The sequence below is a fragment of the Nerophis lumbriciformis genome, linkage group LG03 (assembly GCF_033978685.3).
Source record: "Nerophis lumbriciformis linkage group LG03, RoL_Nlum_v2.1, whole genome shotgun sequence".
Lineage (NCBI taxonomy): Eukaryota > Metazoa > Chordata > Actinopteri > Syngnathiformes > Syngnathidae > Nerophis > Nerophis lumbriciformis.
Window position 1 is genome coordinate 16,735,001 of NC_084550.2, and position 15,000 is coordinate 16,750,000.

Below are 15,000 nucleotides of genomic sequence, written 5' to 3' on the forward strand. Positions count from 1 at the left end.
TAAGTTTTTAGGCCATCTTAATACAACCAGAAGGAGATTTTCTAACCTGTAATCTGTGTTTTGAAAAAGTGTCATTATAATTATTATACCAAATAATACATTGCGAGAATCGGTTTGAATCGGGAATTGCCGGCAGTAAGTCGGACCCGATTCCAGTGAGGGTTGGACTCCGCCAAGGCTGCCCTTTGTCACCGATTCTGTTCATAACTTTTATGGACAGAATTTGTAGGCGCAGTCAGGGCGTTGAGGGGATCTGGTTTGGTGGCTGCAGGATTAGGTCTGCTTTTTGCAGATGATGTGGTCCTGATGGCTTCATCTGGCCAGGATCTTCAGCTCTCGCTGGATCGGTTCGCAGCCGAGTGTGAAGCGACTGGGACGAGAATCAGCACCTCCAAGTCCGAGTCCATGGTTCTCGCCCGGAAAAGGGTGGAGTGCCATCTCCGGGTCTGGGAGGAGACCCTGCCCCACGTGGAGGAGTTCAAGTACCTCGGAGTCTTGTTCACGAGTGAGGGAAGAGTGGATCGTGAGATCGACAGGCGGATCGGTGCGGCGTCTTCAGTAATGCGGACACTGTATCGATCCGTTGTGGTGGAGAAGGAGCTGAGCCGGAAGGCAGAGCTCTCAATTTACCGGTCAATGTACGTTCCCATCCTCAGCTATGGTCATGAGCTTTGGGTTATGACCGAAAGGACAAGATCACGGGTACAAGCGGCCGAAATGAGCTTCATCCGCCGGGTGGCGGGGCTCTCCCTTAGAGATAGGGTGAGAAGCTCTGTCATCCGGGGTGAGCTCAAAGTAAAGCCGCTGCTCCTCCACATCGAGAGGAGCCAGATGAGGTGGTTCGGGCATATGGTCAGGATGCCACCCGAACGCTTCCCAAGGGAGGTGTTTAGGGCACGTCCGACCGGTAGGAGGCCACGGGGAAGACCCAGGACAAGTTGGGAAGACTATGTCTCCCGGCTGGCCTGGGAACGCCTCGGGATCCCCCGAGAAGAGCTGGACGAAGTGGCTGGGGAGAGGAAAGTCTGGGCTTCCCATCATAGGCTGCTTCCCACGCGACCCGACCTCGGATAAGCGGAAGAAGACGGATGGAAGGATAGAAGAATCGGAATCGGATCGAATCGTTATGTACCCAAATCTTCCAATTACCACATCCATTCAATTAACCACAGTGGCCTACAGTCAGTCTCCTGTGGTCTACATAGCAAAGGGCCTCTAATTAGCTATTAAAAAACAGTCCTTTAACAGTTGCGGCTGTAGGCAACCTCCTCCAGCAGCTTTTTCTTGCTGTGCGTGCCTTTATTAGTGCTTACACAGCAGTTTCTCGCTTTTACAACATTGGTTGTGTCGGTGCGGTCATCTACAACATACTTTATGTACACTTTATACTGTACTTGATGTCCATCTTTAGCTATATGCTAATGCGAGCAAGTAAGATTGGCTCTTTTGAGTCGGAGCCTACGAGGTACAGTATGACATAAGCTACACCAAATAGTGGCGGGGAGGCTCAAAACCCCAAATGCTGACAACTTGAATCCTGAAAAACCTCTAAGCTGAGACACTCGTATCCTGAGGCACTACTGTACCGAATATGCTAAACTTTCTGAAATAAACATCTTCATTTTATAGTTGACAAAGCAAATGTGTGTAATATATATCATAATACATCTCATCAATAATCCACGTAGTTTATTTTGACAATATGCCAAGGGACAATAAAAATGAGCTGTGGGCTAACAATGTCTTCTCGGGCCACACTTCTGGACACCCTTGTTTTATCAATTCAACTAATACAGAACCAAGACCAATCACAATCATTTTCCCTGAGATGGGAAATGTAACACAACACATGGTTCCAAATTTCACCTTTTAATACCTAGTAGAACACCTCACCTTATAACATTGACTAGAATACTACTAACATCTCACCTTAGAAAACATACTAATATACTACTAACACCTCACTTCATAACGTTGACAAGAATACTACTAACAATTCACTTTGTAACATTGAATAGAATACTACTAACACCTCACCTTGGAAAACTTGCCAATATACTACTAACACCTCACTCAGAGTATAGCATTGACTAGAATACTACTAACACCTCACCTTATACCACTGACTAGAATACTACTAGTACCTAATCTTACAACATTGACTAGAATACTACCAACACCTCACCTTATAACATTGACTAGAATACTACTAAAATCTCACCTTGGAAAATATACTACTAACACCTCACTTTATAACGTTGACAAGAATACTACTCACACGTCACCTTATAACATTGAATATAATAATATTAACACCTCACCTTGGAAAACATACTAATATACTACTAACACCTCACTTCATAACGTTGACAAGAATACTACTAACACTTCACCTTACAACATTGACTACAATACTACTAACACCTCACTATATACCACTGACTAGATTACTATTAGTACCTAATCTTACAACATTGACTAGTATACTACCAACACCTCACCTTATAAAATTGACTAGAATACTACTAACATCTCACCTTGGAAAATATACTACAAACACCTCACTTTATAATGTTGACAAGAATACTACTCACACGTCACCTTATAACATTGAATAGCATAATATTAACACCTCACCTTGGAAAACATACTAGTATACTACTAACACCTCACTTCTTAACGTTGACAAAAATACTAATAACACTTCACCTTACAACATTGACTACAATACTACCAACACCTCACCATATACCACTGACTAGAATACTACTAGTACCTAATCTTACAACATTGACTAGAATACTACCAACACCTCACCTTATAACATTGACTAGAATACTACTAACTTCTCACCTTGGAAAATATACTACTAACACCTCACTTTATAACGTTGACAAGAATACTACTCACACGTCACCTTATAACATTGAATAGAATACTACTAACACTTCACCTTGGAAAACATACTAATATACTACTAACACCTCACTTCATAACGTTGACAAGAATACTGCCAACACTTCACCTTATAACATTGACTACAATACAACTAACACCTCACCATATACCACTGACTACAATACTACTAACCCCTCACCATATACCACTGACTAGAATACTACTAGTACCTAATCTTACAACATTGACTAGAATACTACCAACACCTCACCTTATAACATTGACTAGAATACTACTAACTTCTCACCTTGGAAAATATACCACTAACACCTCACTTTATAACGTAGACAAGAATACTACTCACACTTCACCTTACAACATTGATTAGAATACTACTAACACCTCACCTTGGAAAACATACTAATATACTACTAACACCTCACTTCATAACATTGACAAGAATACTACTAACACTTCACCTTACAACATTGACTACAATACTACTAACACCTCACCATATACCACTGACTAGAATACTACTAGTACCTAATCTTACAACATTGACTAGAATACTACCAACACCTCACCTTATAACATTGACTAGAATACTACTAACTTCTCACCTTGGAAAATATACCACTAACACCTCACTTTATAACGTTGACAAGAATACTACTCACACGTCACCTTATAACATTGAATAGAATACTACTAACACCTCACCTTGGAAAACATACTAATATACTACTAACACCTCACTTCATAACGTTGACAAGAATACTACTAACACTTCACTTTATAACATTGAATAGAATACTACTAGCACCTCACCTTGGAAAACTTGCCAATATACTATTAACACCTCACTTCACCTTACAGCATTGACTACAATACTACTAACACCTCACCTTATACCACTGACTAGAATACTACTAGTATCTAGTCTTATAACAATGACTAGAATACTACTAACATCTCACCTTGGAAAATATAATACTAACACCTCACTTTAAAACGTTGACAAGAATACTACTAGAACCTCAACTTATAACATTGACTAGCATACTGCCAACACCTCACCTTATAACATTGACTAGAATACTACTAACATCTCATCTTAGAAACCATACTAATATACTACTAACACCTCACTTTAAAACGTTGACTAAAATACTACTCACACTTCATTGAATAGAATACTCCTAACACCTAACCTTGGAAAACATACTAATATACTACTAACACCTCACTTAATAACATTGACAAGAATACTACTAACACTTCACTTTGTAACATTGAATAGAATACTACTAACACCTCACCTTGGAAAACTTCCCAATATACTACTAGACCTCACTTACAGTATAACATTGACTAGAATACTACTAACACTTCACTTTACAACATTGACTACAATACTACTAACACCTCACCTTATACCACTGACTAGAATACTACTAGTACCTAATCTTATAACATTGACTAGAATACTACTAACACCTCACCTTGGAAAACATACTAATATACTACTAACACCTCACCTTGGAAAACATACTAATATACTACTAACACCTCACCTTGGAAAACATACTAATATACTACTAACACATCACTTCATAACGTTGCCAAGAATACTACTAACACTTCACTTTATAACATTGAATAGAATACTACTAACACCTCAACTTGGAAAACTTACCAATATACTACCAACACCTCACTTACAGTATAGCATTGACTAGAATACTACTATCACCTCACCTTATACCACTGACTAAAATACTACCAGAACCTAATCTTACAACATTGACTAGAATACTACCAACACCTCACCTTATAACATTGAATAGAATACTACTAACACCTCACCTTGGAAAACATACTAATATACTACTAACACCTCACTTCATAACGTTGACAAGAATACTACTAACACTTCACCTTACAACATTGACTACAATACTACTAACACCTCACCATATACCACTGACTACAATACTACTAGTACCTCATCTTATAACATTGACTAGAATATTGCCAACACTTCACTTTATAACATTTAATAGAATACTACTAACACCTCACCTTGGAAAACATACTAACATACTACTAACACCTCACTTCATAACGTTGACAAGAATACTACTAACACTTCACTTTATAACATTGAATAGAATACTACTAACACCTCACCTTGGAAAACTTCCCAATATACTACTAACACTTCACCTTACATCATTGACTACAATACTACGAACACCTCACCTTATACCACTGACTAGAATACTACTAGTACCTCACCTTACAACACTGACTAGATGACGCATGACCTTATAATACTTACAAAAATACTTCTAACACCTCACCTTACAAGACTTACTGAAATACTTCAAACACCTCCCCTTATAATACTATACCTTATGATATTTTGTATATTTACTACCGTGTAGAGAAAGTAGTGCATGTTGTGTTTATAAAAAGTGTTTTTGAGTGTAAAGTTCATGTTTCTGCCACAAGAATTGAAAAACAAAGCCAACGTCGGAGCAAAAGCAAAAGTGAAAAAATAATAACAATACACAGTACAACATTAAACACAGTATTTGTACTCACATTGATCCATGCTGGTGTTTGCCTTCCCCTTCTCCTGTAAACACACACACACACACACACACACGCACACACACACACACACACACACACACACGCACACAGACAAAAAGATGTTATTGCAGAGACAAAGTGTGTGTTTCCCTCGCTCGCCCACTGGAAAAGACCAGGGGGTGTGGAAGAGAACGAGGACATGGTTAGTGTAAGAGTCACTTCACTCTAATTGGAAATACTCGCCAAGGAGGCGACCATTTTTGTGGGCGTGTCAACAGTGGGGGATAAACAGAGCTTGAATGCGAGAAATAATGAATGAAATAATGTTGATTTGTTTTGTCAGCAGACAGAAAAATCAATCAATAATAAAATCAACAATTCTTTCCAGCAGTTCATATATTTCAGTTCTACTCCAAACGTCTTATTTCATTCCTCATCGCTCCAACAAGCTTCTTAACGACTGCAATAACAAGAAGCCTAAGAAAAAATATAATATGAAATATGGAGTCAGTCGAGTTTAACACAGGGATCAATATTTCTGTAACAGAAATATGTGTTTATGAGCTCCAAATGTGATCATATTCAACTAGTTTGCTGCACCTTTGGGAAAAGAGGCGCTCAAACATTCGCTTTTCAAGTTTTTTATGAAGTTATGAAGAAAAACTTCCTTCCTTCATCATGGACATAATACACCTATTGTATAGAAATTATATCAATTTGGTCGACGAAGACAATGTAAGCTGTCTAAGAACTGTATTTATAAACTGTATATTTTTTCAAATCTATTCTTTAAAACTATCAATTAACTTTGATTATTTATGTTTCCTTTTGAAAACAAAATCTTTCTTCTTTTTTTTTTTTTAATATTACTTATGTTTTTTATTCTTTAACAGTTGACCATATTGTATTTTTATGTTAGTTTTCTTCTTTGAATTGTGTAGATTAATAATATTTTTGGTTTGTTGGCTTATCCGAAATAAATACATAATTTCAAACAATTATCCATTCAAAAAATCCATGCAGAATCGTGATGAATAAGAATCATATACAAAATATACATATATCAGTGACGTGCGGTGAGGTTGATGGCTGGTGAGGCACTGACTTCATCACAGTCAGATTTACAAACATATGAACCCTAAAGAGTATCTTTTTCACCATTTGATTGGCAGCAGTTAACGGGTTATGTTTAAAAGCTCATACCAGCATTCTTCCCTGCTTGGCACTCAGCATCAAGGGTTGAAATTGGGGGTTAAATCACCAAAAATTATTCCCAGGCGCGGCGCAGCTTCTGCCCACTGCTCCCCTCACCTCCCAGGGGGTGATCAAGGGAATGGGTCAAATGCAGAGGACAAATTTCTTTACACCTAGTGTGAGTGTGACAATCATTGGTACGTTAACTTAACTTTAACTTTACACATATAAACTGTAGCACACAAAAAAGCACATTTAATTAAAAAAAACGTTATTATGGACTTACATTTACTTAGAAATTAAGTCCATGTGCCGCAACTAAAGCCCTCACTTAAACTTTCCACGTGCAAGATTGAATCTATTTAAAAAAGTGTAAACGAGGGTTTATAAATGTCGCCTATACTGTATGAAACTACAAAATAACAAACACGGAGGCTCCAGTTTACACGAGGACCACTTTATTTACCTTCTTTCAAAAACCTCCGTAACGTGACATCACTTCCGCTCTTAGCGCCTTCAAAATAAGAGCTCAAGGCATATACTGTATAACAGCGCATAACAGGAACTTAACATCACAAAGAGGAAAGCCCTTGAAAATAGGTTACAAAAGTTATTTAATAAGAAGCCAAAAAGTGCAAAAACAATAATGTTCGTGTTGGAGGAGTTGTGAATTAGGTACACCTGCAGTCTGCAGGTGTATCTAATGTTGTGTCCCTGCAGTCATTCACAACTCCTCCAACACCAACATTATTGTTTTTGCACTTTTTGGCTTCTTATGAAATAATTTTTTTAAATAGATTCAATCTTGCACGTGGAAAGTTTAAGTGTGGGCTTTAGTTGATATAACAATTCTACGGCGGGGGTGCAGGAGGCGAGCCTCAGCCAGTGCGTCTTTTGCAGCCGTTTTATGATTGCTCAGCACAAGAAATACTTTACACACATACAGTTGTTGACAAAATACACTGTACATTATATACCTCAGCTAACTAAACTATGGAAATGTTTAATATAGTTCATATAGCAATACAGTCTCACTGCACAGCAGGCCAGCAGTTAGCCGAGTCATTGCGCAATCCATGTTGCGGCACTGAGTGACGTGCCTCAACTGGCTGCTGTTCACCGCACCGTCTCTTCTCAGTATTTGAACGGCAAATGTGAAAATTCAGCGATTTTGAATAAAAATAATCTAAAACTGGTGAAGTTAAATGGAAAAAAACTTATAGTATAATCCCTGGATACATATAACAATTTAATTTTTTTTTTTCTTTTTACATTTTTTTTCTTTCCATGATGGCAGGTGAGGCCCCGCCTCATCTGCCTCTAGTGACTGCACGTCACTGATATATATATATATATATATATATATATATATATATAACTACAGTGTATATATCTACAGTGTATGTATATATATATATATATATATATATATATATATATATATATATATATATATATATATATATATATATATATATATATATATATATATATATATATATGTATCCATCCATCCATTTTCTACCACTTGTCCCTTTTGGTGTCGCGGGGTATGTATATATATATATATATATATATATATATATATATATATATATATATATATATATATATATATATATTAGAGATGCGCGGATAGGCAATTATTTCATCCGCAACCGCATCAGAAAGTCGTCAACCATCCGCCATCCACCCGAACTAACATTTGATCAGAACCGCACCGGCCCGCACCCGCCCGTTGTTATATATCTAATATAGACGATGCAAGGCATTAGTGAGGTTATAAAGCTTTTGCCTGTTAAAGAAAGGAGACTGATCCAATGCAGCACAGACATTCGCGTGCCACGCTGTCACGACCCAGACGCACACCAGTGCGCAATCATATGGGAGCAGCGCTGAGCGCACCTCCAAGCGCGTCTCGCTGCCGGCGACGGCCGGGTATGGGCCTGATGCTCCAGCGCCATCCATTTTCAGGGCTAGTTGATTCGGCAGGTGGGTTGTTACACACTCCTTAGCGGGTTCCAACTTCCATGGCCACCGTCCTGCTGTCTATATCAACCAGGGTGAGCCCCACCCCTTTCGTGAGCGCACTGCGCGCGGAGTGACCCCTGTTACGCGCCCCCGGCAACAGGGGTGGCGGGCAGGTAAGCTGCGCGGGCAGGTGAGCTGCGCGGGCGGAGCGCGCGGAGTGACCCCTGTTACGAGCCCCCGGCCACGGGGGTGGCGGGCAGGTAAGCTGCTTACCTGCTGCGCGTGACGCCGGCCGCGGCGAAGGCGGACGAGGCGGGGTGTCGGTGCGGTGGGCGCGGTGGTGACCCTGGACGTGCGTCGGGCCCTTCTCGCGGATCGCCTCAGCTACGGCTCCCGGTGGGGCCCTCTCGGGGGAAGGGGCCTCAGTCCCGGACCCCGGCGAGGCGTCCCTTCTCCGCTCCGTAAAAGTGTCCATCTCTTTTTTTTTTTTTCTTCTGTTGTGGCATATGCAGCAGGTGCCTGCTCGTTTTTCGTATGTGGGTAACAACATTTAACTATGTATATATATTTCCGAATTGGTTTAACTGCCACCCGCCTGAATCTATTTAAAATCTAATTTTTTTTTATTTCAACCGCCCGACCCGACCCGACCCGCGGATAAAATCTAATTTTTTTAAATTCCATCCGCCCGATCCGCGGATAATCCGCGGACTCCGCGGTTGTGCCCGCAAACCGCGCATCTCTAATATATATATATATATATATATATATATATATATATATATATATATATATATATATATATATCATTTTATATATATATATATATATATATATATATATATATCATTTTATATATATATATATATATATATATATATATATATATATATATATATATATATATATATATATATATACATATGCTAATGCTATTAGCTATGCTAATATTGCTAACGTTTGTTGTATATAATATGTGGTATTTCGTACAAAATATAGTGTTTATGTCCCAAGTGGATCAAGTAGGACAAACACATTAAAAATGGTAAAGTGTGTGTTTATGTGTGTTGAAATGGATTCCTCGCCTGGCGCCGCTTGCTCAAATGAGAGGACATCCACCTTGCCGCCCGGCGCCCAAAGTGCAAATGAAAAGTGTGTAAATGAATTGAGTAGGCAGGAGTTGGATGCTCAGGTGGAAGAAGAAGTCCAGCATCTGCACGCGTTCATCCCTAGCCTGCAATCTCGTGTAGGGCAACGCTCGGCTGGCCTCAATTTCCCCAGCAGGTGAGCTCATCAACTCCGCTTTAGTTAGGGTCGCTCTCTGGAGGTGCTAAGCTGTACGCCGCGCGTGTTGATTTCATAACCTAAACAATCATATCCCTCCGAGAAGATGACAGCTGTTGTTTTGATTGTTCTTTGTTTTAGTCGGCAAACAGGATTTACACTACAAGTCTTTTTAATGAAACCGTGGAGCGATGACATCATGCCGAGCCACAAGCTCATACACTCTCTGGAATGTTCCCATAAGTATAGTGGAGATGGACCGATACGGGTTTCTCAGGGCCCATACCTATTATTACCAACCCCAAGACCAGTGAAGTTGGCACGTTGGGTAATTCGTAAATAAAAATAGAATACAATGATTTGCAAATAAACTTATATTCAATTGAATAGACTGCAAAGACAAGATATTTAATGTTTGAACTGAGACACTTCATTTTTTTTTGCAAATAATCACTAACTTAGAATTTAATGGCAGCAACACATTGCAAAAAAGTTGGCACAGGGGCATTTTTACCACTGTGTTACATGGCCTTTCTTTTTAACAACACTCAGTAAACGTTTGGGAACTGAGGAGACACATTTTTGAAGCTTTTCAGGTGGAATTATTTCCCATTCTTGCTTGATGTACAGCTTAAGTTGTTCAACAGACCGGGGTCTCCATTGTGGTATTTTAGGCTTCATATTGCGCCACACAATTTCAATGGGAGACAGGTCTGGACTACAGGCAGGCCAGTGTAGTACCCGCACTCTTTTACTATGAAGCCACGCTGTTGTAACACGTGGCTTGGCATTGTCTTGCTGAAATAAGCAGGGGCGTCCATGATAACGTTGCTTGGATGGCTACATATGTTGCTCCAAAACCTGTATGTACCTTTCAGCATTAATAGTGCCTTCACAGATGTGTAAGTTACCCATGTTTTGGGCACTAATACATGCCCATACCATCACACATGCTGGCTTTTCAACTTAGCGCCTATAACAATCCGGATGTTTTTTTTCCTCTTTGTTACGGAGGACACGACGTCCACAGTTTCCAAAAACAATTTGAAATGTGGACTCGTCAGACCACAGAACACTTTTCCACTTTGTATCAGTCCATCTTAGATGAGTTCGGGCCCAGGGAAGCCAGCAGCGTTGCTGGGTGTTGTTGATAAATGGCTTTTGCTTTGCATAGTAGAGTTTAACTTGCACTTACAGATGTAGTGACGAACTGTAGTTACTGACAGTGGTTTTCTAAAGTGTTCCTGAACCCATGTGGTGATATCCTTTACACACTGATGTCGCTTTTTGATGCAGTACCGCCTGAGGGATCCAAGGTCCGTAATATCATCGCTTATGTGATTTCTCCAGATTCTCTGAACCTTTTGATGATATTACAGACCGTAGATGGTGAAATCCCTAAATTCCTTGCAATATTTCGTTGAGAAATGTTGTTCTTAAACTGTTGGACAATTTGCTTACGCATTTGTTCACAAAGTGGTGACCCTCGCCCCATCCTTGTTTGTGAATGACTGAGCATTTCATGGAAGCTGCTTTTATACCCAATCATGGCACACACCTGTTCCCAATTAGCCTGTTCACCTGTGGTATGTTCCAAATAAGTGTTTGATGAGCATTCCTCAACTTTCTCAGTCTTTTTTGCCACTTAGGCCAGCTTTTTTAAACCATGTTGAGGGCATCAATTTCCAAATGAGCTATTTTTTGCAAAAAATAACAAAAGTTTTCCAGTTCGAACGTTAAGTATCTTGTCTTTGCAGTCTATTCAATTGAATATAGGTTGAAAAGGATTTGCAAATCATTGTATTTTGTTTTTATTTAACATTTACACAACGTGCCAACTTCACTGGTTTTGGGGTTTGTAGTAGACAATGAGGCCGATAACGTATATTTGGAGGCGAGATGCCATCCATCCATCCATTTCCTACCGCTTATTCCCTTTGGGGTCGCGGGGGGCGCTGGAGCCTATCTCAGCTACAATCGGGCGGAAGGCGGGGTACACCCTGGACAAGTCGCCACCTCATCGCAGGGCCGGAGGCGAGATGCATTTGCAATAAAAGTTATTTAAACATGAATAGTATATGTTAAAAAAAACAGCTGGACAAGGCTTTAAGTTGTTTTTTTAACATTATCTTTTAGGAAGCGACATAATGTTTTTATGCGGCGCTCATGTTGTACTTTAATTATTTTTATTAATCATTATTATTATTAACATCTGCTGATGTAGTTCTATTGTAGTTCTAATTGCTAAACAAAATTGAAAAAAGGCTAAAATATATATTTTTTTAAATGGTTGATACCGATAAACGTCAAAATACCAAATATCGCCGCCGATAATCGGGCGATCTGTAAAGAAATACAAATGAAGTAAATATTTGCCGCGTCTTGCATCCATAATAAATAATGTTGTCCTGCTTGGTCGGTGATAAATCTGTGTGTCATTCCTTCATTTCAACAACACGAGAAAATATAACAGTTATTTTTTCACTTTCACTTTTTAAACAAAAAGACTTCAAATGATTGTCTGCATAGTTTATCAAATGTATTATCTTAAATCTATGACATTGAAATTTGAGCAAACGATAACAAGTGTAATCTGTTTGATAGCTGTGTTCACAAGATTTGCTGGACAATATATAAACCTATAAATTATTGCCCATAAATTAAAGTTAAAGTTAAAGTACCAGTGATTGTCACACACACACTAGGTGTGGTGAAATATGTCCTCTGCATTTGACCCATCCCCTTGTTCACCCCCTGGGAGGTGAGGGGAGCAGTGAGCAGCAGCGGTGGTCGCGCCCGGGAATCATTTTTGGTGTTTTAACCGCCAATTCTAACCCTAAATTATATTATTGTCAACATTATTATGAGACCAAATTAACCACTGATGTAACGATAATACATAAAAATAATAATAATAATGCAATTGTTAGAATAATTTTATCTAAGTTATCACAAAAACTTTGTCTTAAAATTAGTTACTGGCGAGAAGACCAAAAGCTCTCTTTGAACCAAAATTCTCACGGTTATCATTATTATTGTGGTATTGAGAAATGTGCTCAAAAGGTACTTTTACACACTAAAATCTTTTAACCAAGTTGTATTTTTTTTAATCACTAAAATAATAGCCACAAATTATACTCTCTTGGCAGAGGAAACATTAAATATTGTTCTGACTTAATAGGAGCCATATTATTTGTATTTGTGTGTTTAAATAAGTTTATCTTCTTCCATTTTGATTTGTAAACATTTTAGAATGTTTTTTTCTTTTCTGTTAATAAATGCAAATTAGGTCCTGGGTTCGTTTCACTTCAAAAGACCCGTGCCTCTGAATCAACTTGACATTGTGGAATTTATATCGATCACTTTGCGCAAAAACGGCATATCATTTATGTTTAATTTGAATACTGGATCTTAGTAGTAATTGTGGAGAATGCATATATTTTTAAGAGTTATTTCTTTATTCATAGTCATATTTAAATCAGCTAATATTTTCCCATATGTACTCTTTTTGCTTGTATCTTATGTCCGCAAGTAAACTCTGTGCTTTACCTTTTTACCTTATCAGTATTAGAACAATGAGGCTGTATTCCTTTCTGGGAGGGTGGGGGCTGTTTTCGTATTCAATAAGTTGTCTCTTCCTGTTTGATTTTCAGACCTCTTCTAGATGCTGGTATTAGCGCACTGTAGGACTGGTCTCCTAAAGCTTTAGTAAAACTTGATAATAATCCTATTCTGTCTTGATGGTCCTTCTTACTCTGCATATATGTCATCTGAAAGAATTTGGGATTGACCAGTGACTTGTATTCCCTGAGAGGAAGACTGGTCAGAGGCAACATAATATATTTATTATACAAGTTTAGATTGGGATATGACATTTCTCAATTGTGAAAGATGTTACTGTCTCTTGTTTTCATGTTAGCTTTTAAGCTAGTTAATGCTTGTAGTTGGTCCATAATTGTATCAACGTGTGGTTATGAATTACTTTACTTCCATTATTTTAACTTTATACGGTAATATGTTTGACGTGAGTTTTATGTGCATGTAGTACAAATGGCAGCAGCTGCTGAAACCGAGTGATTGCTCCTGTAGCCCGTAGCAGGGCATGCACATGGCGATTATCATGGCTGGCACACCTATCGAGTTCATTTTAATTTACCGTTTGATTAATTGACTAATCGAATATTGGCCCAGGTCTAGACAGACCCACTTGATTTAATGGGCTCCATATTTCAGACTTCCTTTTCCCCTGTTCCAAAAGTGTAATTATGTCAGCAAAAATCAGTCATTTCAGGAATTTGCAACGTCACATTTTGCACCAATTCATGCAAATTCAAGTAATTCAAATTTTTTCCACACTATTATTTGAAAAAATACACTATATTATGGATTAAAAATGTATGTTTAAAAACAGTATATTATGTTTAAAAAAACACTCTATTATGCTGAAAAAACACATCATGCCAAAAAACACACGAATACTGTATACATATATATATATAAATATATATACATGGAGAATGTCTGCAACATTCGACAGAGCAGAGAGCGGACAATAATGAAGCCTTTGGTGGTGTTTGTTTTTGTAATCATAACTAACTATTACTATTATAAGTTATATTACAATTAAACATTACAGTAATTTGACAATGAGCTCTGAGTATGTGATTTCACTGCCATATGGTGTCTGCTTTTAAAACGAGCAGACAGTTAATTTTTGTTTACATTTTGTTGAAATTCTCTTTTTGAGTTTACTGTTACAAGGAACACTAACACATTGATAAAAAAAAAAAATCATTAAATCACAAGTTGATTCACCGTTATTAAGGGAGGGACTGAAAAGGAGAGGAGCACAAAAACAAACTATTTGAAACACGATTCGAATATTTGAATACAGATAGATAAATGGATCGATGGATAGATAGATTTAAATCGATGTTTAAACATATACATATATGTGAGTTTATATACAGTATATATATATATATATATATATATATATATATATATATATATATATATATATATATATATACACATATATATTATTTATAT

General features: G+C 38.1%; 1 protein-coding gene across 1 annotated transcript in view; it reads right to left on the reverse strand.

The window, feature by feature from the left end:
- Window positions 1-15,000, reverse strand: part of fstl4 (follistatin-like 4) — a 375,104-nt gene that overhangs the window by 340,077 nt on the left and 20,027 nt on the right. Inside the window, exon 3 of the mRNA XM_061934279.1 lies at window positions 5,509-5,542. Coding sequence (XP_061790263.1) covers window positions 5,509-5,542 — 34 coding nt within the window. The remainder of the gene's footprint in view (window positions 1-5,508; window positions 5,543-15,000) is intronic.